The 25,551-nt window shown below is 38.2% G+C and overlaps 1 protein-coding gene across 8 annotated transcripts in view; it reads left to right on the forward strand.

Moving 5' to 3' along the window:
- LOC124611912 (longitudinals lacking protein, isoforms H/M/V-like) overlaps nucleotides 1–25,551 on the forward strand; it is a 453,788-nt gene that overhangs the window by 263,133 nt on the left and 165,104 nt on the right. For 4 of the 8 annotated variants that reach the window (XM_047140286.1, XM_047140287.1, XM_047140283.1 and 1 more), the window contains one exon: nucleotides 5,566–6,977. The exons of 3 other annotated variants lie outside the window; for them this stretch is intronic. In XM_047140286.1, the coding sequence (XP_046996242.1) occupies nucleotides 5,566–5,840 (275 nt within the window). In that variant the 3' untranslated portion in view covers nucleotides 5,841–6,977. Of the gene's footprint in view, nucleotides 1–5,565; nucleotides 6,978–25,551 lie in introns of those variants that run through there. One more of the 8 variants, XM_047140294.1, reaches the window with a different exon arrangement.

Genomic DNA, 25,551 nt, shown 5'->3' on the forward strand with positions numbered 1-25,551 from the left:
TAGTGATGGATTATTAATTCAATTTATTAGGCTGGTGCATAACTTCATAGCATTTTTTGTTTTGCATTTGGTATTCTGGTTGCTTTGGCTTTATTTATTGATTGCCATTTTTTGTTTGTTATTTGTAGTTCACTGTTGCTATTTGAACTGATATATCGTCATTTTGTCATTTGGCAATAGTGAGTGGAGCTGTGTATACTAGAAAATGGAGTGCCAGGGTGAGAAATAGGAGTGTTTCTGATGCATTCTTCTGTTTAAATTCAATAGAGGGATGACATCAGTGGAGGCAGCCAGAAACAGTTTAAGCTGTGTATGGGGATATTACCACTGGACATAGAATTGCAAGAAAATGGTATTCTCATTTTAAGAAGAATCATTTAAATGCAGTAATCCACACTGGTCCACGTCAGTGTAATCAAGAACTGCCAAATGTGAGGAAATGTGATCATTCCACCATCGTGCAATGTTTGCATGGAATGGGGTGGGTTCAAAATTCAGGTGTATGGGTTCTGCATGCTCTAAGCCAAAATCGCAATAATCATCGGGTGGCTGTATGAGCATCTCTGCATGCTGATCATCAATTGGTTCATAAATAACACTGACCATTCCTATGAATGGCTGAACCCAAAAAAAGTAGCAACTCTCCATACAAAGACCTGCACACATGCACAAAACATAATATTATGCACCCGGTGAAACAGTGATGGTGTGGTGCACTATGAATTGCTTCCCCAAAGTGTAAGCATAAATGCTGACATTTACTTTCAACAATTGAGACATCTTGCAGAGACAATCCAAGAACAATGACCAGGTAGATTGTATGAAGTGATGCGACTCCACAATAATGCGCATTTGCATGCTGCTAGATTGACAGAAAACAGTATACAGGAGATGTGTTGGGAAATCATTCCACACACAAATCATTCAGCTGACCTTGTGCCTTCAGAATTTCACTTCTTCTGCTCACTATTTAACACCCTTCAAGGATCTTCCTCTCTTAATGAAAATATAATACTGAATAATAATAATGAAAATACTCTCTGAACATGGCTCAATTAATTCTTCACCTCAAAACCACATGATTTCTATTGTCGTGGAATTGAAAAATTATCCTAGCATTGACAGTGTTGTAATTAGTGAAGGTGAATATTTTATGGATGCTAAAGTATCTGTTATGTACACCCTGTGTATGTATTAAATTATGGAAAAATGCTACGAGCTTATGCACCAATCCAATACCTCATGAAACAAATTTTTGTTAGTTACATTTCTTAGTTAAGGAAATGATGTAAGTGTAGCAAATTGCAATTAAATTAATTGAATTAATACAATTGAGTGTAATATTTACAGTCAATGAAATTATTGTAGTGCATAAGCCAACTTCAGGAATGTAATTGAGTACATCATAATCGATTGTCCATCAGAGATTTTCCCAGTGAATATATAATTTAAATTCTTCTTGGTGATCTAGTTGCATGAAGTTATTGATTCTGCACAATTTTCTGCAGTCAAAGTTGCTGCCACCTTCCAGTGACTGCTGAGGATTGATTGGTTGGTCCACCAGACTCTCCGTTTACACTCTGTTTGCCACCCACTCTCTTCAGCAGTGGCCACTAAAACTGATATGCTTCTACCATTTTGTGGATGACACTTTTGTCATGATGCCCCATGGGTGGAAAACATGATGAGTTCCTGCAACATCTGAAATGCCTCTATTATAGCATAATAGTTCATTGTTGTGGTGGAACATGATGATGCTATGATGCTTGGATTTCCTAGTGAGACAGAAATGTAACAGTATGCTGAGCCACATTGTCTACAGAAATGTTGCTCACACCAGTTTATCTTTACAGCTACACACTTTCAGTTGTCACCACAACTCACAATGTGAAAGTGTCTTGTGTGCTTTAGGCCGTAGAACAAGAATAATCTCCAAGGAAGAGAGCTTACCCCCAGAGCTCTGACGCCTAAAGACCACATTCAAGAGACATAGATAAAATGACCAACAAATAAGGCACTCTTAATGGCAGCCAGTGGCAACACAAAAGTGGGATGAGCAGGAGGCTACTCGGGCAACAATGTACTTCTCTTATGTGAGTGATATGTTGAACAATGTTCTGCCCACCTCCCAACATCTCTATTTTGTTAGGAACTGTGAAGAATGATATGGAACTGCACAGGTGGGGAGTCTAATTGCCAATGTAGCAAACCATATATGGGGGGGGGGGGGGGGGCTACTTGTGCAAGGCCAGATCAATCAATTATCCAGGCACTTCCTGTTATGTGAAAATGTAAGGCAACCTTCTACTTCATGCTTCTTAGATGAGACTGAAACTGACTTAATGCATTGCATCTAATTCCATATTATTTGCAAATATACTGTGGTCTTCACTAGTGAAAGCCTCTATTAAAAGAAAAAAAAGGAAAAGAATTCATTTGAAAGCTAGCAACGTTCTCCCTCTTGTTAATGTACCTACTCCTTGAATTACTTACATTCTGCTATGACTTTCCTTTACCAGATTCTTAGATAAATATGTCTGCATATAAGTTGGTGATGTCACAGACATCAGTTAAAGTTTGATGAGAACAGCAACGCCTTTCATTTTTTCATTTAGTTTCTTACTGTTTTGTTTCAAATAATTGAGCGTATTTGTATTTATGTTCTCCAAGATTTGAATGACCACCTAGATGTTTTCATGACTGTGACTATATCTTTAATTGATAGTAAGCATAATTAGACTGCGCTCCTACTGAATCTTTGATTGAAGGTTATCTTTGTCCTAGAGAGTGATATATGTATTTACTAAGAAAGTATATTTTTTGAAGATCAATATCAGCTGTGTTTGGAATATATTGGTGGGATTTTATTAATTCATGAGATGCCACATTCTATAGAAAGTTGTAATAATTTGAAGTTCAATGTTCACAATAGCAGCAGAATTGACGTTGTCAGGTTTAGGGAGAATGGTGACGCCATCTCCAAATTTTTAGTTGATCCTTTGAATAGTTTACATGCTAAGGATCCTGGAGCATGATACATGTTTGTTTTGTTTGGTAGCTAAGGCTTTCTTGGCCTCTGGACAGGACAAAATTTCTTATCTCATATAAATGAATATTTTCAATTTATATATTGTTGTTGGTTGGCAGGAGAGCCAACACCGTGTTATTAGATAAAGCTGAAAGGCACGCGTTTTAGCTCACGCAGGCTGGCGTGAGGTTTGGAACAGGTCAAGGAAATTAGAATTTAGAAAAACGGACGTAGCTGGTGGAATACTTAATTTTAATCCATAAATGGTGAACGTCACTCTTGACTGTACATTATTCACAATATCAATAGTAACTGAACATGGCGCCTTGCTAGGTCATAGCAAATGACGTAGCTGAAGGCTATGCTGACTATCGTCTCGGCAAATGAGAGCGTATTTTGTCAGTGAACCATCGCTAGCAAAGTCAGTTGTACAACTGGGGCGAGTGCTAGGAAGTCTCTCTAGACCTGCCGTGTGGCGGCGCTCGGTCTGCAGTCACTGATAGTGGCGACACGTGGGTCCGACGTATACTAACGGACCGCGGCCGATTTAAAGGCTATCACCTAGCAAGTGTGATGTCTGGTGGTGACACCACATATATATTAGCCAAATACACACAAACTCTGCCCCTTTTCCACCCTGCCCCCCCCCCCCCCAACCAACAATCCCAAACCTATCATAATGAGAAACTAACGATGAGAGTGACCTGTCACAATCTGACTTATGATCTTGATGAATGTCTCCTTTCTAGACTTGTTTTCATAATGTGTGAAATTAATAGTGATCTTGGCTCCTTGGGTGTCACTATTATTGAGATGGTAAGAACGAACTCAGCTGCATGGCACAAAAGGCACTAGTGCTGACTATTGATGATCTAGAGGTTCATACATTTCACAAATGACTAGGTTACAGCCATTCTCCATTATCTGATCATCTCGACACAAAGCAAAACTGATGTACAATTACTACTGCTCCTCACACACGCACGCGTGTCAATATAACAAATATATAGTAATGTAAATAATTTGAGAGTTTAAGTTACAACACGCAAAATATTGTTGGCAGGCACACACAGATCACACACTTTAACTTGGCCCATTTGTGGAGGATGCTGGGAGTGAAAGTGTGCAATCAGCTCAGAGTGCATTGGCTTCAGGGACAAGCCCCACCTGCTTCTCTCAGAGCAGCCAGCTTACAGATTATAAAACAAACAAATGTGTGATGGGTTAATGCATCACAGAAGTGATGTGAAAGTAAGCATCACTTTAATGTCTGAATAATCTGAAATGGAATCTTACTGCACAGAATGATGTCAGTCAACTTTTACCGTTCAGAGAGGGGTCGAGCTACAGTGCACAATGAGTTAACAAGTCTGAAATTTTAGCTAGCTTTTAGATAAATCCTTTTTCAAGCTTGAGTACAGATACTGGAACAACTGAACAAGTGCTATGGCTTTGACTATTTATCATTTTGTCCAGATATGAGAAACATCCTACCCGCAAGCCTTCCCATCCATGAAAATTGGTATTCCGCTGCCCTCCCAATCCACACAATGTCCTGGTCCATCTCTGTGCAGCATCCACTACCAACCACTTGCACATGTGTCATACCTCCAGAATCTGTCCAATATACTCACCCAACATATCTTACTCCAGTCCCATCACTGGCCTACCTTATTCCATTACAGGCAGAGTCACCTGTGAAAGAAGTCATGTCATTAACCACCCCTGCTGCAATTTCTGTGTATATGGGAATCAAATAGCTGTCCACCAAAAAGAGTGATCACCGCCTTGTGGTCAAGAACGGAGTTGACAATGCAATGGTGGAACATGGAGCATGAGTCGTGCTTGGGTAGCTTAGATGGTGGAGCACTTGCCCATGAAAGGCAAAGGTCCTGAGTTCAAGTCTCAGTCTGGCACACAGTTTTAATCTGCCAGGAAGTTTCATATCAGCTCTCACTCCACTGCAGCGTGGAAATTCTCATTCAGTGTATCCCCTGTCAAAGGCAAATTTTCTGTTTTGAGTGGACACACTCAATTAACTTTGATTGTACTTCTAAATTTTTCTTTGTTCTAGTTGGTCTGAAGTATATAGGGTATAGTATGCAGTTTGTGCTACAACAGGAAATTGTTGCATTAAAATCGTAAAACTGTTGGTGAGGTTTATTTTGATTATAATTAATCAATACTGTTTTAAAATTACATCTAAGAATGGTGTAAGCTTATGTTAATCAATTATGGTGCATCTATGTGTACAGATTAATAAAATGAAAGTACTTTTTTAGGGAAAAAAATGAAATGACATTAATATGTACTGAAAATGTGGCCCTTCGAAGAAGTAGCTAAGTGTGTTCATTAGCTACTGTTAATTGTGCAGTATTTTCAGAAAAGTCTATTGAGACACGTTTTGCCTAAACTTCATTTTAATCATTGGTGCAGTATAATTTTCGCACTATTTAAAAGGGAAGCATAACAGTTAAATTAGTTTATTGTTCATTTTCCCCATAACATTGAATGTAATGTAGATGTGTTCTTTGTAGGTAAACCAAGATACATCACAAGTTTTCGAGGTAAAAAGCAGCTTGTTCATGATGGATACATATATCACTTACACTGGTATAGAGGTCAGAAGAAATATTGGAGATGCATTGAATATAGCAGAGGTTGTTTTGGTCGTTGTACTATGGATGATGATAAAATTATGTATGTTGTGTCACATACTCATGCTCAGCGTTTTGATGAGATACGTGAGAAGGAGCAGCTATCACACTTGAACAATGAACTTTATAATTTGACTTATAAAATTCGACTTTAGTAGTAAGATAGATAATGTCGGTGTTTGTAGTCTAAGAGCTTTAAAGTAATGTAAATATTATATATAATTATTCTAATGACTTTTTTTTTGTCAAAAGAGAATGTTTGAAAAATTTCTGTTAGAAAATTATTTGTGCTTTTCTAATTGTTATTTTAAAATTGGTTTAAAAAATACTCTAATGATGTAATTTACCCCTACCTACTATACAGTGAAATATCATTGTTGCTTATTATGATATACTGTGTGAAGAGGATTTGTGTTGATTTAAATCTTAATCTAATATCAGTGCTGGATTATTGGCCATCCAGTAGTTACATTGTTTTGTTTAACAATCATCGTAGTAACTGGTCTGGTATTTTAAAACATTAAACTTCTCAAATCCAGTGGGACAAAGGTTGCTGCCCAAAATTGTTAAGCCTAGTTTAACAAGTAAGCATAGGCTATAAAATTCTGAATGTTGCCATTATAAACTGTATTATGATTTTGTTTTCTTAAAATATGAGCAATATTGGAAATGTGCTTATGCATTGAGCACTTGTTGTTCATTGAAAAGTAACAATTACAAGACCAAATAAAAGAAGTTTGCATGATAGTTAGTGGTAATTCATAATTCCTACATCCAAAATCTACTGTGTTATTGGAAGAATGTGAGTTCAACAATTAATATAGTCATAAGTAGTGGAAACTGGAAATAAGTGACATATAAAAATATATCTGGGCACAGCAGCCAAATATTAAAGGCACAGAGTGTACTAGAGATAAATCCAAATGTAGCATTCACTGCAGTTATGGACCCGTATATGGTTTATGGAGAGAGAAAGAGAATATAAGATATTTATCATGGAATCTTAAATCCTGTGGTTTTGGATGGCATATATTTGGTTTTGAGTGTTAGTATTATTCCCACAAAATCCTGTTACAGCTATTATTATTATTATTACTACTATTATTGGCCATGCTGGCTAAGTTATTGAATGTCTGCTTGAAGGTTTTTGTGCCAAATTCTGTCCAACTGGCACATTACATCAACAAAATTAATGACAAGCCAAATAATTGATTGCACAATGGCCATAGATGGACCAATGCATTATTGACTTGCTCAGTTTGTGAAGTTCTTTGTCTTGAATAAATCATCCAATTTAGCTGAAATTGTTGCCCTTTCTTTGTCTGTATATGTACATCACATCTACCAATTTCCATTCAATTTGGATAACTCCTTCATTATGCATTTTTTTATTTTATTTTTTTTATTTTTTTATGTATTATTAATTGCCAGAAATAACAATTATATAAAGTTAAAAGTAACCCCATGCAATGATGATTGTAGAATTATGTTGTGGACCATATAAAAGAAGCTGAGTTGGTTCTAAAAGTTAAATAGATTACTAAGAAGCAGAACTGAAATAAAGAGTAGTGCACTGAAACTATAAAATTACACACGGGGGAAAAGAGTACTTTACTATCAATTATCTTAACACTGTGAGTATTAGAATCAAAGCCTCGGTGATTTTCATTTCTTCTGCCTCAAACTTACTCTGACAGATGACTCCAAATTCAATCTTTTTGTGATGGATAACAAAGTGGAGGTAATGCACCAAAGACAGGCTGAAACTCCCCATGCTTATGAATTTTATTCATTGATGATTACTAGAAATGTTGTTTTTGTCATTCGAATTTGTTCTCACAAGCGAATCTGATGATGATCAGTTTTGTTTGTACTATGACAACTGACACAAAAATTGAAGCACTCAGAAGCAAGTCAAAAAATGGAATGAAACTTCACTGGCTGAGAGGGTATGCGATATCAGTGATTACAAAATTTAATCAAATTTGTAAAGAACTTGGCAGTGTGAGCACACTTATCAGTATGATGTTGCAACCCCCTCTGGCTCAGATGATGCATAGTTTCAGTTGGGAAGAGTGTCATGAAGACATTGTATCCTTTCCTGAGGCATGCTGGGCCACATCTGTTTAACTGGTTCTTGATATCCTGGATACTGGCACTGGGGCATAGTTGACATCCAAGCTGGTCCCACACACGTTCTATTGGCGACAGATCTGGAGATCTTACTGGCAATGGGAGTACGTCAACATCAGGAACACGTATCGTGTGTGAATGAGCATTGTCCTGTTGAAAAATGGCACCATGATACTGTCTCATGAGAGATAACACACAAGGGTGCAAAATGTCTGTACATATTGTTGTGCTTTCAGAGCTTGCTCAGCTATTGCCGGTCATGACCTGAAGTCATACCCAAATGGCTCCCCGTACCGTGATGCCAAAACATTGGAAAAATGGGACATCCCAACAAATCCCCAACCATACTCACTAAATGATGTTCATCTGGGGTAGTGCAGAACTGTGATTCATTGCTGAATGTAATGTGACACCATTCATTGGCAGTCCACACTTATGATTCACTCAATCGCTCCACATTCAGCCATTTGTGTTGTGGCGTTAATGAAGGTCTACACATGCATCGATAATTCCCTAGTCCAGCTGGTGCTAGTCTCCGACCAATGTTGTGAGATGACAGCGACTATTGCAGGAAGTCCGTTACATGTTCTTGGATGGCAGGTGCAGATGTGAAGGGCCTATGATGTGCATGGTGCACAATACTACAATTCTCCTGTGTGGTGATATGAAGTGGCCAACAATAACCATGCCAAAGAATGCGGCTGTCTTCGTGTTCCCATGCATCTCAACACTGAGTCACTGCCACATCAAATTCACCTGTACAATTCAAACTGCCAGCCAATTTGAACCCCACAATGAGATCCCCTTCAAACTCTGTCAGGTACTGATAATGCTGTCTCACATAAGTATGTGGCATCTCCATGTCCTTCACAATAACCACTCAACATCATATGCTGTTCACACATCTTATATCCGTACCAGCCTGGTAACAACACTAAACACAAACATCACTAAAAACTCTGCTGGCTGTTCCATCTGTCACAAAAAATTGCAGTAGTAATCATTTACACACCCCCACAGTGGTGTATACATGTATGAAGGTGCATTGACATCCGAACATGTCTTCTTGGTGCTCCACGTTTTTGTGCAAAATTTATGCTGTACCAGACTATCCATTTACTGATATCCTTGAGTGTGTGTATCTACTGAAAATATCAGCGAGAAGTCGCGTACAAAATGATTGTGATCTAATGTAGTGAATAACACTCGTAGCTTCACCTGCAGGGTAAGTCACTTACTTAGATGTATAGAATACGTATGCTCTGGCTATTCTTGGTGTTCTTTTCATCACTTCTGACTGATGATGATTTGATGCAACTTATTCTTTCTGTCTCTGTGTTGCTCCCTTATTTGTTCACTGCTTTAGTTTGCAAAAGAAATTTTTCTTAATGTATCACTGTTTGCTGGATCACAGTTTAAAATTTAAGTCCTTTATTATCTGTCTTTAGTCTTATTCCTTATACATTTCTACAGTGACAGAAATTTCATGATGAAAAGAAAAAAGAAAATTGAAGATGATGAAAGGCAATTGGTTGTAGCGAGACTGATTCTTAGTTAGTGGATGCCCACATCACTAAAATTGTAGGGGAACAAAAGGTTTATGTCATCTGTGTTGGTAGTGAAGGAATGGTAGAGGCTAAAATGTGTATGACAAGGAGGAGGACGTTGAGAGGTAATGGCTGGCATCGGCTATAGAAAGATGGCTTTCAGCAAAGTAAGGAGTGAAAAGGTAGCATTCATAAAATGGAGAAAGAGGGCATATAAGACAATGTAACAAAGTCATGGATGAAAGGGGGGGGGGGGGGGGGGAGAATGAGAATACATGGAAGAGAGATAAGGGCTGAGAGCTACCTGTCTTTCCCCTATATCACTCATCTCATTGTCTCCATTCCCTCCTCGCCATACACACTTTACCTTCTCCCAGTTGCTGCAGCCTGATCATTCTTTCATGAACAGCCAGTCTTAATGTGGCTGCAATCATTGCATTTGGGTGTCTTTGTGATTGTGGGTATGAGACATGTGCTTAGAGTAAAACAAAAGGCTGTAGTTCAAAACTAATATCAATTTGTGCCTATGGATCAATGTACGGAATAACAGTCAAACACTGTAGCTTTACCTCTTTCTTATTAATTTGGACTGTACATGCTGAAGACATTTGACTTTCTACCACTTACATCACTATCTAATGCTAGGCAATTAATTGCAATGTTTATGCCAAAATAGATGAATTGCCAATGTATAGGGAAGAAAATTAATTGTTGATAGTAGTAATTTGAGTTAGAATGGATACTGTTTATGTTTAAATTATAGGTAATAGGCTACAATGTAATAATAATGATAGTAATAATCATATTTGTTTCTGTACTAGCCATATGTTAATCAGCAGCAGGTGAGTGGCTATTTTTCTTCATTCTTGTTTATTTTCTTTATGCATTTAGCTAGGTATTTCCTAGTATGTTATTAATAAATTACAGTTCCTGCTGTCAGACACACATCTGTACCTTAATTCTGGAATTTAGCTCACTGCTGATGAAAAGTGAATCTTTCTTGAGGATAAGTTAATAAGCATGTACACTATTAATGTAACTGCCTGTGCTGCTATTGGCAACTTTCTGTCAGTATGATGTCCCTCTTTTGCATGTTCAAGCTTTGTCCCAGTGGCTTTTTGCAGCTACTTCTCTGCAAACACTGCTCCATTGTTATCAAGTCAGAAGACTAGTGCAGTTTAATTTGATTTCTTTAGCTGTAAGGTGTTGCAGAGACTGTTATTCAAATTGTCTGACAGGCAAATGTGATACGAATCCACTGTAAAAAGTGTATGTAAGACACTGGAGAAGTTCAGTTGAGTATAATCATATGTGGATAATGAGGCAGGGTTAGTACATGTTTGCATACCTACTGCTGGGCAACTGAGTGTAATATTTATGTTAAAATAGATACCCTCTGCCAAGACCTATAGTCTATTCAACATAAGAACAGTCGTGATGTAAACATTATGCTGCATATTCTTCCCTGTTTGCTATTACATTATTGGATTTCATTTCCCACAGAGCTTCAGCTGTATATAGTTGGGTATAATAATAACCTTATGTTTTACATAGAAGTGAAGCTTGCCCACAGGATAGCTAAATGCATAACACTTTACCAATGACATGAACTACTGCAGCTTATTTGTTTCTGTTTGCATTCCCCAATTATATTTCATGTAATCTGCTTCCAGTTGCTTTATTTTTACACTTAATGATTAATGGAAAATCCCATATAAAGATATGAAACAAATACTAACAAAGAGATAGAGGGGCTGGCCAGTACTTACCTCAGCTCAGTACAGCCGATAGATACACAAAACAGAACAGAAAATTTACGTATCCTAGCTTTCGGAACTTTGTTCCTTTGTCAGGGAGGAGAGAGGGGAAAAAGGGGAAGAAGAGAAAGTGAATTCAGTTACTCACAACCAAGGTTATGAAGCAACTGGGGAAAGGTAAACAGGGAGGCTTGGGTGTCAGAGGGAAGCCAAAGATATTCTACTGTAAGTACTGTGCCAGCTTCAAACCAAAGAGGATGCATACAGAAGTAAAGAGGTATATAGTATAAAGATAAACACAACTATGTAGGATGAAAATATGCGTGAATGGCTAAAGAGGAAAGGGAAAGAGGAGAAGACTGAAGAGTAAATGGGAGTGAGGTTGGTTAATGTAGATTCAGTCCAGGTGGATGGCGGGATGAAAGGATGTGTTGGAGTGCAAGTTCCCGTCTCCTCAGTTCCGAGGCACTGGTGGTGGGTGGGAGAAGCTGAATGGCATGTACAGTGTAGCACAGGCTGTTCCAGCTCGTCGGCTCCATTGTGAGCCGCGGAGCGCTCCCTGCTCCAGGGAGCCGTGTCGCTCGCTGTGACAATTCAAGTGGGCCGGCACGCCGGCACATGGCATGGCTGGCTGAAGCAGGTGGCAAGGCAAGCGTTTTGATGTGCCAGCTGCGTCTTACAAGATCAGCAACCTCATACTCTTAGCTGCTAAGACGTGGTGACATGCTACACCAGGTAATTTGATGTTCAGGAAATAAATAAGAAACAACTGTTTTACAAGACATTGCATACTACATTTATTGGGCCTCTGTAGCTTGACATTTTCTTTTCATTACAAGATTGGAAATATCAGGTTTCAAAGTGCTCGCAGCGTTAATGCGGAGGATGGCCTTCATTGTTGCATCATGAAGAAACGATCGTTCCTTACTTTTTACTCTTTTCATTGCTGAAAAAAGCTGCTCACAAAAATACGTAGATCCAAACATGCACATGATGTAAGTGGCATTGTTGTGAAGCTTGAGGCAAGTCCAACGTGTTGTAGCACTTCTCTTTCAACAAAGTTGAATTTTGCAAATCAATAATCTCCAATTGAAGTGACGATGACAAGTCATCAGGGGAAACTGAAAAAGGAGTGCTGAACACCTTAAGTTCCATTTCCAAACTAGTGAGGTCTCGGAATAGTGTTTCAAACGACGTGATGAGCTGCTTTAACTTTGCTTGGTAATCGCCAAAAGTAGTACCTTCAGGTAGTTTTAAAGAAGCAAGATGATTGAAGAACGTTAAATGTCCATTACTCATCTCCCTCTCAAAGAAACGTAACTTTTCCATGAACGCTTTGATCTGGTCGTGCATTGCAACGATTAGCTGCCCTTTGCCCTGCAATGACAGATTTAAATTATTCTGATGCATAGTTATGTCAGCTAGGAACGCCAGGTCTGATATCCATTTTATATCTTTCAGACTACGCATTTCTTCGCATTTCATTTCGAGAAAAAGGGATATTTCCTCATGAATGGCAAAGAAAACATCAAGAACTTTTCCCCGACTCAGCCAACGAACTGTACTGCGGTACGGTATATCCCCATACTCCGCTTCCATATCTTTCAGGAATCCTTTGAATTGGCAATGATTCATACTGTGACATCGCACAAAATTCACACACTTCACATCTTTCATTACGCCAACTAGCTCTACTGTTTCAGCACACAGTGCCTCTTGGTGAATAAAACAATGAAGAGTCAAAATGTCTTTCTCGAATTCGTCCCTGAGTTTACTTTTCAAACGAGAAGCAAAACCTTGGTGACACCCGATCATTTGTGGTGCATCGTCTGTCGCTACAGAATGGAGCTTATCCCACGGGAAATTCATATTGTCCACTGATTTACAAACAGCTTCAAAAATGTCACATCCTGTTGTGGTGTAATCAAGTGGTATCACATCCAAGAGTTCTTCAGTTACTTGCAGCTCCATGTCGACATCACGCACAAAGACTGCAAGCTGAGCACAGTCCGATATATTGGTGCTTTTGTCAAGTGCTAGCGAAAATGCAACAAAGCTCGCCGCCTTTTTCCTGACCTGTGTCTCTAAATCCGCTGCCATGTCCAGGATTCGACGAGGCATTGTTTGCTTTGACAGGCAAACCCCTTCAACTGCCTGCACCTCCCTTGGAAACAAACATTCTGCAACTGCTACCATGCACGATTTTACGAGTGGTCCCACCGAAAACGGCTTGCCACTCTTCGCAATGATGTGAGCGACCCTGTAGCTTGCTCAAATTGCAGATTCAGTAGTGTTTTCTCCGCTCTCATTCACCTGAAAATTATAAACTAATTACAGAACACAAACTATGTTGCATGTTTCGATAACCTACGTATTACGAAACCGTTTTTAAACTTACATCTCGTGGTATGTCGTTATTAAGCCTGGCTACCAGTTCTCTGTGTGCAACGCCTTCTATCTGATTGTAGTGCACTGCGTGAAGACGTGTATAATGTCATTGTACATTGTACCTCTTCGCAGAATTAAATACTTTATGACTTACAAGACACTGCGGACAACCATCCCTCTCAATGAATGGAAAGGTATTCTCCAATAGAGGTACAGGGCTCCCACGGCTAGTCATAGAACACAGATTATTGCGTCAGTTGCGGCTGCATGTGGCCAGCGGGCAGTCAGTTCGCTTTCCCCCTCCACACGGGCTCCGAGCTGCCGCAGTGAACGCTCCGGAGCACTCCAGCTCCCTGGAGCTCGGTTGGAACAGCCTGGTGTAGCAGGTTCCTAGGTCCCTAGAATTATGCTGGAGGGCATGCTCTGCTATTGGGTATTGGACATCTCCTAGGTGGACAGTTCATCTGTGCCCGTTTGTGTGCTCAGCCAGTTTAGTTGTCATCATACCAATGTAAAAGGCTGTGCAGTGCAGGCATATCGGCTGATAAATGGCATGTGTTGTTTCACATGTGGCCCTGCCTTGAATTGTGTATGTTTTACCAGTAGCGGGGCTGGAGTAGGTGGTTGTGGGGGGGATGCATGGGGCAGGTTTTGCAGCGGGGTCAGTTACAGGGGTAGGAACCGATGGGTAGAGATGGTGGTCTGGGAATATTGTAGAGTTTGACAAGGATGTGGGGTGGTGATGAAAGGCAAATCTGGGTGGTGTGGGGAAAATATTGTCAAGGGATGATCTCATTTCAGGGCTTGACTTGAGAAAGTCATATCCCTGGCGGAGTAATTTGTTGATGTATTCGAGGCCAGGATAATACTGGGTGACAAGGGGGATGCTTCTGTGTGGTCTGGGGGCAGGAACATTGTTGTTGGAGGGGGAGGAATGTATTGCTATGGAGATAAACTGAGCACTTCTCAGAAGGATACTAAAAGAAAAGAAGTTTCAGGACAGATCACTCTGTAAAAAGATCATTTCCCTTTGGACAAAGGAGAGAAAGGAGAAACATAACCAGAGAATGTGGGATTACTGGGCAAACATCGAGTCCCTCTCCAGGCTGAAAAGTTGAATATTGTGGTCCTTAGGTGGCCCATTTGAAAGAAGAAGAAGAAACAGAGTAGACCAAACATTATTCCTTCAGATAGTTAATAAAATCAACAAACAGCAGACAAATACTAAAACTTGAAATGCCATTCAAATTTTAAAAGGGGTAAATTAATATCCATTAATACTCCTGTAATACACTTCTTAAGGGACCAAAGAGAATTGTATTTTAGGTTAGACAAAGAGCATCAAAAAATACTTGAGTATACTCAGTGATTTTAAAAGTGTATTATAGAGATTTTGCTGTATAATGAAATAAATACTGAGGTCAGTTAAGGTATTACTCACCTCAGGCATTTGATAACGTCTGAACTCCTTCCATCTCTGAATCTGAATCTTAAGAAGATATTTCGTTAGTAGAACTGCCATCTTCGAACATACTAAGTAGCTGATGAACAACATAATCTATGAAACCATCCATATGCCACATTTCGTCTTATTCTTTTATTACATGTTGTTCTGTACCCCACTACCATTTGGTAGTGATGGGAAACAGAGCTTCACACATTAATTTAAGCAGGTCCAGAAGCTTAAATGTTATATTATTTCTTGTAACCCTTTAACTTGGCTTCAAATAACTTCTGTGGGGTTCAAAGTGTAGTGGTATGGCGGTAACCGAATGACAATGTGACCCACAGACTGCATCATAAACTTCAACTTATTTCAGTAAGTCAAGCTGAATCACAGTAGGATCAACTTGTGCCTCCTTTCCCATCAGGCAATTTGCAATGTCTACTTCTGTCCAAGATTTTTGTAAGCTCTAATTTGGGTAGAATATCTTTGAACCATTTTAGGAATACTTCATCATTCATGTCTTCATGATAATCTCCAATCTTTTTTAATTCAAAAATCAATTTGACACCTTCAATAAAATCACAGTTGCTTTCTATATGCACTATAATTAGCCTTGTGCCTTTTCCCATCAGATTTTTTAAACCCTTTGATAGACCTGCAACAAAGGCTTGTCTCTTATCAATCAGTGTATTTTAGGTCCACAGTTTTTCTGCAACACCTCACACATTAACTAATGTTTCACTGAGGTAGTAAATCTTCTGTTTCTCACATCTGAACTGCTGAATCTTGTGGAGATAACACTCTGCAGAAAGGAATATCTGTGTGTGTGTGGACTTACGCTATTTCATTTCCTGCTTTCGAATTGAGAACCAATTTCTTTTATCAGTTTATAAAATATCATTGTTTTAGAAGAAGGCATGTCGTTGTCATTATTTATTGCTTAAAGTACCCTGTTTATTGTAGGTTCTTTGTTATTGAAGAAAAATGCACCCACTGTTGACCACATGGCATTTTTAACAAAATCGTCACATTTTCCTAAAATACATGACTGATGTTTTCCTGTCTTTCCTGGAGTTGCTTCTTTCTTCAAATGCACATATTATGCTTGTCACAGAAACACTGGTAAAATCAGATACTATTATTGCAAAGTCCTTTACCAGTAGCGACTGATGTTTTTCTCAAGATCACTGAGAACTATAAATTTTTCACCACTTTTTAACAGCATTTGTCTTCTATGTTTCACAAAAGAACATGGTGCAATTTCAGTCATTTTCACCATACACATTGGAAAAACACAAATGAGTGTGAAGTACCACCATGACCACCCACATTATTATTGAGAGGCATATTTGCGGGAGGGTGGGGGCCCTTTCTGCTATTTTCATCAGTATTCACATCTTCTTGATGTTTCTTCAGAATGATATATATAACTGAACGCTCCTGAACGAGAAGATCACCAGTTATGGATTGAGGTCTGCTGAGCAGTGAATTGTCACATATGGAGGTTGATTTTCCTCCACACACTCCATTCACTTTCTAGTGTACACCACAGGATGACATTCTGGAAAAAAAGAAAAAGAAAAACTTAGAGTGGAATTCAACCGACAGCCCTGAGTATACAGGTCATCTACTGTATCTACTACATGACCATAAGTTTGGTGATATTTTTATAATGATACTCTACCACGTTTCTCAAATTTATTTTTTAAAAAAAGGTGAAAATTTAAGGTTTCAGCATTTCATTTTCAAAGTAGAAACTGAAAGAATGTTTACAAACCAAGTCGACATGTACCAATCAAAACTAGCCATAACACAGTTTTTCAGAGAAAGCAATGGTAAAATATTATTTGAAATGAGGAATACAAGGTGTGAGCATTTAGCATTCTGATCAGCAAAACCGTTGCAGGCTGTAAATGCTTTAGAACGTCTTAAAGTTTCATTAGCGGTAGTATAACATAAAATATCAAAACATAATTAGGGTCTATTCCCAGTAACCTACATGTGCCATGATCACTGACCAATCACTGTGCATGTGTTTCTTTACATCAGTATTGTACTTATGATGAATAAGGGATAGTGAAGAATATTCTAAAAAGTACTTGATGAATGTTGAATTAAAATGAAATATGGAGCTACCATTTCAAAACTAAAAGTAAATTTCCGAATGTGGAGTAGGAACAGTTGCAACCTCCAGTTAAGAAATAATTCAAAACAAAACCTTCCACATGGTCTGCTGACATTGTTCTGAGATTTACAGGAGTCAATACATGAATATTACCTGGTGAAGAATGTAAAAGTAAACAATACAGTACAGTGTGATGCTCTACAGAGAACTAAAACCTGCAGTTCACCTCAAACGAAGAGATCTGTCATGTTATTTTGTTGTTGTATGGCAATGACTCCCTAGATACTACCATTTGAGTGTCCAAACAGAAAAATCACCAGGTAAAATTGTTATAATATGCTCAGTAAGTTAAAAACAACTGTGTTTGATGAAGATTATGCTGCAAATCATATAAAATCCACTGATGCACTGAAGAGTGGTGAAGAGAGACAGTTTAAATTGGATAAATTTGCTCTAGCAATTGGAAAGGTAGCAGACATAAAGTGAAATAAAGATTAACAAATTGGGAAGAAAGAAATCACTTCATTGAAAAGTATAATAACAGCATTTTATGACTTAATAACATATTTCCATCAAATGAAAATTTTATTTGCTTTGACCATTTTCTCATGTTTGTTCCAAAACTTGGTATTCTTAATAAAAATAACAAAGTTTGTGGAATATTTCAACTCTTGACTATAGTTTGAATTCTGAAACTTGAGTTTCTTCCAGCATATAAAATGTTCAAATAACTTACAAGTACCTATAAAGCATGATGTTGGCAGATGCCTATTGTATTCCTTGCAGTTGTGGGATGTTATATGTTGGGGAAACCATCATGACTGTTGATCAGACCATCAGGACCATGGCGGACCAATGTAATGGGCATAAGTCTCTCACACGTTTACCAAAAATAAAATTATCTGTTATTACTTTTCTGTTGTAATTTCATGTACTGACATGCTTCATGACCTTGGAGATTTGCTGCTCAGTTTGGTTCTACGAAACTAGATAAAAAGAAAACACACACACACACACACAGCTGAGGAAATCTGCTATTGTAGAGCACTGCCTTGACACTTGTCATCCCATGGAATATAAAAACACAGAGATTATAGAATGCACTTCCAACTAGTGCAATAACATTAATACAGAAGCAGTTGAAACTAAATTAGCAGTTGGCTAATGGAGGTTATTGCTTAATTACTGCATGGACTCATGCCCTCTCCCAGCTCAAATGACGGGAAGACAGAGTTAATGCTATCTCCTCACCTGTTGGTTATTATTAATACAGTTCATCAACTTCTGACTCTACTCATCTTTGGTTGTGCAGAGAACATGGCAGCATGACTCAGTTGATAAGCCAAGAAAATTCCATCAATGAAATTCACCAAGAAAGCCTGCATTCCTCTGTAGCAAACCTCTATGGGAGAAGATCCAGCATAACTTCAAGATGCTGCAAAAGCTGCAAATCTAAAAAGTGAGTCTGCTCAGTCTGCCAGTCAGACTTACTTTCTTACAGCAGTGTTAGGATAAGGAGATAATGCTGCAGTGTGTTTATTTGTGACATCCCATCAACACAATGAGGACTTAACAACTCAGGACTGGATAAGGATATGGTCAGAATGCTGTGCCCCAGAGCACCGGTACCAGCTTGGCTTTATGACTTCCTAAAAACATGCAAAGATGGAGTTCTGCTACATCTGAGAGTGAACACTATAAATTCATCAACATACGGCATAACCAAACACCTGGCTGGGCTACTAAAACCTGTCATGGGTCTCTGGTCATACAACATCCAACACTCGGCAGAGTTTATGAAAGTGCTTCAAAGGATATGTCTAGATAAGTATGCTATCCTAGACAGCTTTGATATCATATCACTCTTCACATGGTAACCACTAGGTGATGCCACAGTATTACTAGAGAGTAGTTTTGACAGTAGCACAGTGAAACTGTTTTGACTCACCCTAACCTGCTGTGGTCCGTCTCCCCCTCCCCCCTCTCAACCACCACCACCATGGTTAAGCACAAAAGCAGATAGTGGAGAAGTGCAACAAAAAACCATTTTCTGTTCAGTGGTTAAAAATCAAGATTATGCTTGGGTCAGTCAAGGAACCACAGGGCCAACACCTGATGTCTGTAGCATCAGTTACAGAGCTGTTCAGAACATGTGAGGAGTGTCCACTTGGCCAAACCAAAAAGACTGCAATGGCAGAGCACAGCATCAATGAAGGCCACATGTTTGTTTTTGAACACACGGAGGTGCTGTGCTGTACTAATGGGTTTGGGATTTGGTCATCAAAGAGGCAGAGGAAATAAGAGTACACAATAATTTTGTCAATTGGGACAGTGGTTGCCAACTGAGCTCCACATGGGCTGTTGTGTTAGCAGAGAAACATCAGAAATGCCCTGATATGGAAGCAGTGGAATCAGCAGGCGAAATAGACAGGCAGCGTGTGGACTAACAGCCAGACCTCCTTCCATCCTGCTGTGGTCCGTCTCCCCCTTTCTCCTCCCAACCACCACCCCCATGGTTAACCACAAAAACATTCCAGTGCAATAATAATACCTGTAACTCTCCTTTTGTTTAGCAACTGTCAATCAACCAAAACTTCTTTAAACAGACAACTTTGCATTAATTCCTCAGATTTGCACATTTTCTGCCTTGACCACCCACACTACAGCTTTCTTAGTCTGCCACAGTGTTATTGTTACCTGTATGTAAATGGTAAATAGAACCACTTTGAATAAATCAACCTTAAGAAATATTACATTTTTATCACACAGTAAATCAGCATACAGTTCCTCAAGCTAGTTAAAGTTAAAAATGTCTTTTGTTCGTATTGGTCATGTCTCTTACAATGGGTTCCCACTGCCACTGTGATTGATTTACATGTAGTTATCTGCCACATTGTCCATTCCAATAGTAAATTTAATTTCTATGCAGGATCATTTCCATAGCCAGAACTCTGAGAGAAGATATATACTTTATAAAGCAGCACACTAAGGACACTCTGAAGAGGGAAGGAAACTGAAAAATGAAGTATTTTCTATTATTTGTGTACAAGATGCCATTTAGGCAAAGATTTTGTACTGGCGCATGTATGTTGCCTTGTACTGGAACATAAATATACCCTTGGTGAATGGAAACCATTATGAATATTTTCCCTTTGTGCTAGTGATTGCTTGAAAAGGGCATTAGAGAAGATATGTCCATACAAAATTATACATAAAATACCTACAAATAAGGGAAGAGCAAATGTGATTAACTTATTTCTCGCAGAAGACATTGGGCCATTACAATGGCAATAACACAAATTAGTTCCAAATAGTTTACACAATTGTTGACTTTCCCCTGACCAATTACAGCTGCTAAAGCTTCAATACCTTTGCTTCTTCAAAAATCTCATCAACTTCATGGCATTGTCTCGTACACTGTGAAATATTGTATTTTCTCTGTGTAGCTGTTGATCCTCTACTTAAAGACACACCTCCAAAGCTGAGGTAGCTCACAGACAACTGTGGGGGGTGCCTGCCTCAGAGGTACCCATTTCAAATCTTGATTGTGGAAGACATTTTCACTGCCAGTAATTAGCTGGCAAATGGAGGAAAAGTGGTGATATAAACTCCCTGATCAACAGACTTTATGAAAATATTGTGGATTAAATTTCAAACATCTTTGCAGTGCCTCATGGAGTGAAGGCATATGGCACTGTTGTTTATGATCCATCCATCAGATTGGAAAATGTAATCTGACGGTATTTGGGAGTAGGGTATGTGCCAGCACCTAGCTTTATACTTCCCTTTGGTCATCATTATACAACACAAACTTGATGCCAAACTATACACACATGTATTACAGTCACTTGCACCCAACAGTCACACTTAAGAAACAGTTCCCACTCACCATGAGTAAAGGGGTTGTTGCGTACAGGGGAAGAAAACCCTTCCCAATGAGGCAGACAAACCTATCCTTTGGGATCCCCCAGCCAGCAGTACCATATCATTCTTTTCTATTCTACTTAATGACTCATGGTTTTTATTATTGACAAATACACTTTATCATAAGTTTCTTGTAGTGATGATAAAAATCTCTTTTGTGCTATCCTTATCTGAAAGTGTGAAGTGTGTCTGTTATCTAAGTTTGTAGCACAGAATGAAGCAGAGAATGACACTATTTGTAACAGATGTGTTACAGATTTTTCTATTTCTTCCTTCTTCCTCCATGATGTAAATGTCATTTATGTACTGGCCTTTCTGTTCTGTGATTCCATTGCTGCAGTTTATCAGTATTTCAATCAATAAATATTTTGTGTTCAACAAATTATTTTAATTTTCTTCACAGTGGAAAGGAAAATTCTCTCACTATAGTTCAGTATCATTTGATGAATATGTCATCAAATTTCTTAACTTTTTATATGGGGGTTAATGAGTTTAGTGGCCAGTTTGTAAATATGACATGCATTGATTATAATTTATTTATTTATGTATTCATTTATTTCCCAGTTCTGGTAACTGAGCAGTGCAATCATCATAAAATAGTACTTGGAACTCAGCTGTAATGTGGCAAAATGGGAATACAAATACATTTTGATTTTCCGTGTTTTGCCGTCATGGTCATGGCCAAAGCCATATTTTTCTGCCCAACATTTCATCTCCAGCTGCTGCAAACGTTTTCAAAACTTATGGTGGCAGCTGATTCATTCTGGAACATCTACATAACATCTGTAGTCAAAATGTCAGGTTCAAGAACGTGACTTGAAACACAATGAAAATCCCAGAAAACAATTACATCAATAAAATAAACACTTGATGAAAAATCTGCATTATATTAATATTTTTATTTCTTTAAATAATTCCATAAAGAAGATTTTTTGTTGTAATTGTTCAAGAAACTGCTCAGTCACTCCACTTCATTGTTGTACCCCATAACAGGTTACTGATTTCTCAGTTATCTTTTAAAGTTGTGTAATGTTTGCTTTTCAGGCCAAAAGTGTAAACAAGTTTTGAAAGTTTGAGAGGTTCTATCCATAGATTTTTCTTGCTACAGTAGAAACAGTATTAAAGTTGGCCCACTATAAGCTCCAATGAATGTGACATTTGGTATGTGACGGATATCTGAAACATGTTATGTTCATTGAGATATAATTTTGGCTGAAGTGTCACTTTTGAACACCACCAGTAAACCCATGGAAAAACTTCTTACTGCTTACCACATCAGATCAGTATTATTTTTGCATGTTCTTCATTGTGGGAGATGTAATCCTGTATCATAATTTGTTTGTGGTCTTTAGACTAAACGTAACTGTATGTTTATTTTTGAGGACTGAACTCTACCCATCATTTCCAAAACTTAGATTTCATTTTAAGCATATAAACTGACTTCTTTCAAGTTCATTTACATAAGATTTCCATTACAGTTGTGTATATAACATTCTTTAATTATGGTAGATCATATATTAAATTAGAAATGTAAAAGCTGTTGCACTTTGTCTTTTACAAACACAGAAAATCATTTAGTGTACAAACTTGCACTAATACTGAAATATTGAAGTAGACTTTAGTGGAATCTTTGTACATAAAATTCAGAGGTAGGTTCAACATGAAAAAGGGAATCTATATCATACTATAGCTTTGATGAGATACTACTGAACTTGAAAACTATAAACGGAATGACAATAATAGCTATGAGAGGCAACAGAGTTTTTGCTAGCAAAATACGGCTTTGAACAACATCAAAGGGGCCAATATTGTGGCATTTACAGAAATACTGTTAATCTCATTTGCTCTTCCCTTATTTGTAGGTATTTTATGTATTTTCTTGTAGGTATTTTTGAGATCCTATGTATAACTAGAAAGTGACTATAACAATCAATAGATTAACCTGAAATAGTAATAATGTAATTTTCGAATATAGAGGGGACACATACTAAAGCAGATGAACATGTTAAGTGATGAGGTTAATACCTCAAGAGTCAAAGTGGCAAACAATTGAATCATTGGATAATTTGATAGAGAAAGAAGTGAAGAAAGAGGGTTCACTGTGGAAAGAACCTGAGTTTTTCTCATAGCTTTCTATGAACACTCCTCCACTTCTTCCACCAGAATCATGTGTGTGTGTGTGTGTGTGTGTGTGTGTGTGTGTGTGTGTGTGTTTGTGTTTGTTTTGACACTAGCATGATAAGAGGAATTAATGTTGAGTAATTCTGAGTTAAATTTAATAGTGTTCAAGTGTAACACACTCCAGATTTTTAATTTATATTACAGAATATGTGACAAAACTTTAGAGGGTCCTCAATACTTGGTCACATAATTGGAGTAAATACCAAACACTTTTTAATGAAAGTTTAAAACGTTTATACATGTATCACATTTCACGTTTCTGTAGTGAGAATTACTGTGTCCTATGTGAAAAGTTAGCTAAATATGAGTGCACATGTACTAAACCACAAATATATGCTGAAAATGTATCTGGTTGCTGAGAATCCATGATAGATTTTTGTGGGAATGATAAATATGATGTGGGACAGTATCATAGTATAGGAGATAATTGAGCTGTTGGTTAGGCAATCACATGTTAACTGATGCGCTGTGGATGGTCAGTGAATAAAATATGGTGTGTGCTTATTTTTATCAAGAGTTAAAGAACTAGGTTATTGGCACTCTCCATGCTGGAAAATTTCAAGATTTAAGAAGTTCTTAGTTGCATCTACAGTGTAGGAAAAGATAAAATCCTACTTACTGTAAAGAAGACATGTTAGATTGCAGACAGGCACACTTAAAAGGCACTTCCATTGAGCTTCCAGCCACAACCTCCATCAGCAAGGAGAAACAGAAAACACACACCATTCATACACACAAGCAAGCACACATCAAACACACATGACCGCCAACTCTGGCAGCTCAGGCTGGAATGCATCTTGCAGTTTCAGTGGGAAAAATATTATCTAACAACATCAAATTATGTAACAACAATGACGTAGCAGTGATTCATAATACCATAATTATTTCTATATCCTACGTCATACTCCGCAAGCTATGACAGTACAGTCACTAAGTGAATGAATAGAGGATTTCAAACCACTTACTGATTTTACATAAGACCAAAACCTCTTAGGATTCTTATTCAGACCAATTGACAAAATCTTACTTTCAAAGCCATTGAATGCTTCTCTCATTACTCTCATTTTCACTTTATTCAGCTTTTGTTTGTGTGCTAGATTTTGACTTCTCCTGAATCTGTGATGAAGCTCTCTTTGCTTACATAGCAGTATTCTAACAAGGCTGCTAAACCACAATGGATCTTTCCTGTGCCTTAAGACTATGCTCAGAATATTTGTCAAAGACATATTGAACAATGCTTCTGAATTTTATCCATTTGTGCTGCACATATTCATTGGAGCTCTCAATGACTAGCAAACCTGCCCTCTGCACTTGTCCAGACTGGGCAGGAAAATTGGCCACTGGCCAACAGTAGAGTTATCCCATGCTGACTGAGAAGTGAAGTACTCTAGGTAGCTCCTCGTACCTGTTGCTAAGGTATGAGGAGCCAGCCATGCAGCCTGTTCCCTCTTTTGCTTTCCGCCCAGTGACATGCAAACGCACCACTGTCCATCATTCACGCTTGAGTGAAGACATAATTATCCTATGTTACATTTCAGAAGACACAGCAACAACCTGGTCACCAGGGGATTCCAATGCTATTGAAGGTCTTGTCGCAGGCACCCCGAGCAGCTGCCTAGAGCAGTCGCCAGAAGCCTGTTGACCATGGCCAACATAGCTTCCAGCTGTTTACGGACAGCAGCCAGTTTTCATTGTGTCTGTTCACAATAAGGACAGTCCCTACCCACATCGTAAAAAATGTAAAAAAGATCTGAATAGGATCTCAAAAATACAAGAAAAAAACAGTGAGTTGTAACTGAGGAAGTACAAACAGCCACTAAAAAAGAGAAAATTACCTGACTGTGGAATTACTTAGATGGGAATGTGGGCAAAATATAAATGCCAGGTGAACAAATACTAAAAGCTGCTGTGCAGAGTTCTCACTAAAGCATAAGAATGAAAGATCTGCTAGGTCTTTGAACAGAAACAAGTTTCTTTACTGAAAAGGGTGTATCAACATTTACTTTTTCTAGAAATTCTGCTTACACGAAAGCTACTGCAGAAAATAAATATGCTAGCTCTAAAGCACTGATCTAAACTATTACGTACTATGTACTAACACGAGATTTAAATGGAATCACTTGACGTGGCTCTTCAGACCTGGGATTGCCTCACACAGATATGCATTAAGATTTACACAGTATTACTTAAGAGTAAGCTAGTAAACACTGGTGTACACATTAAAATACACAAGTACATTTCACTTCCTCGTGGAAATATGAGAGACACAGAAACTAAACTAAATTACTATGTGTCACACAACTAGTACAACTATTGGTGTCCTTTTGACTTCACAACAGCGATTATAGTTAACCACAACAGTTG

Source organism: Schistocerca americana, chromosome 1 (genome assembly GCF_021461395.2).
Source record: "Schistocerca americana isolate TAMUIC-IGC-003095 chromosome 1, iqSchAmer2.1, whole genome shotgun sequence".
NCBI classification, from domain to species: Eukaryota; Metazoa; Arthropoda; class Insecta; order Orthoptera; family Acrididae; genus Schistocerca; species Schistocerca americana.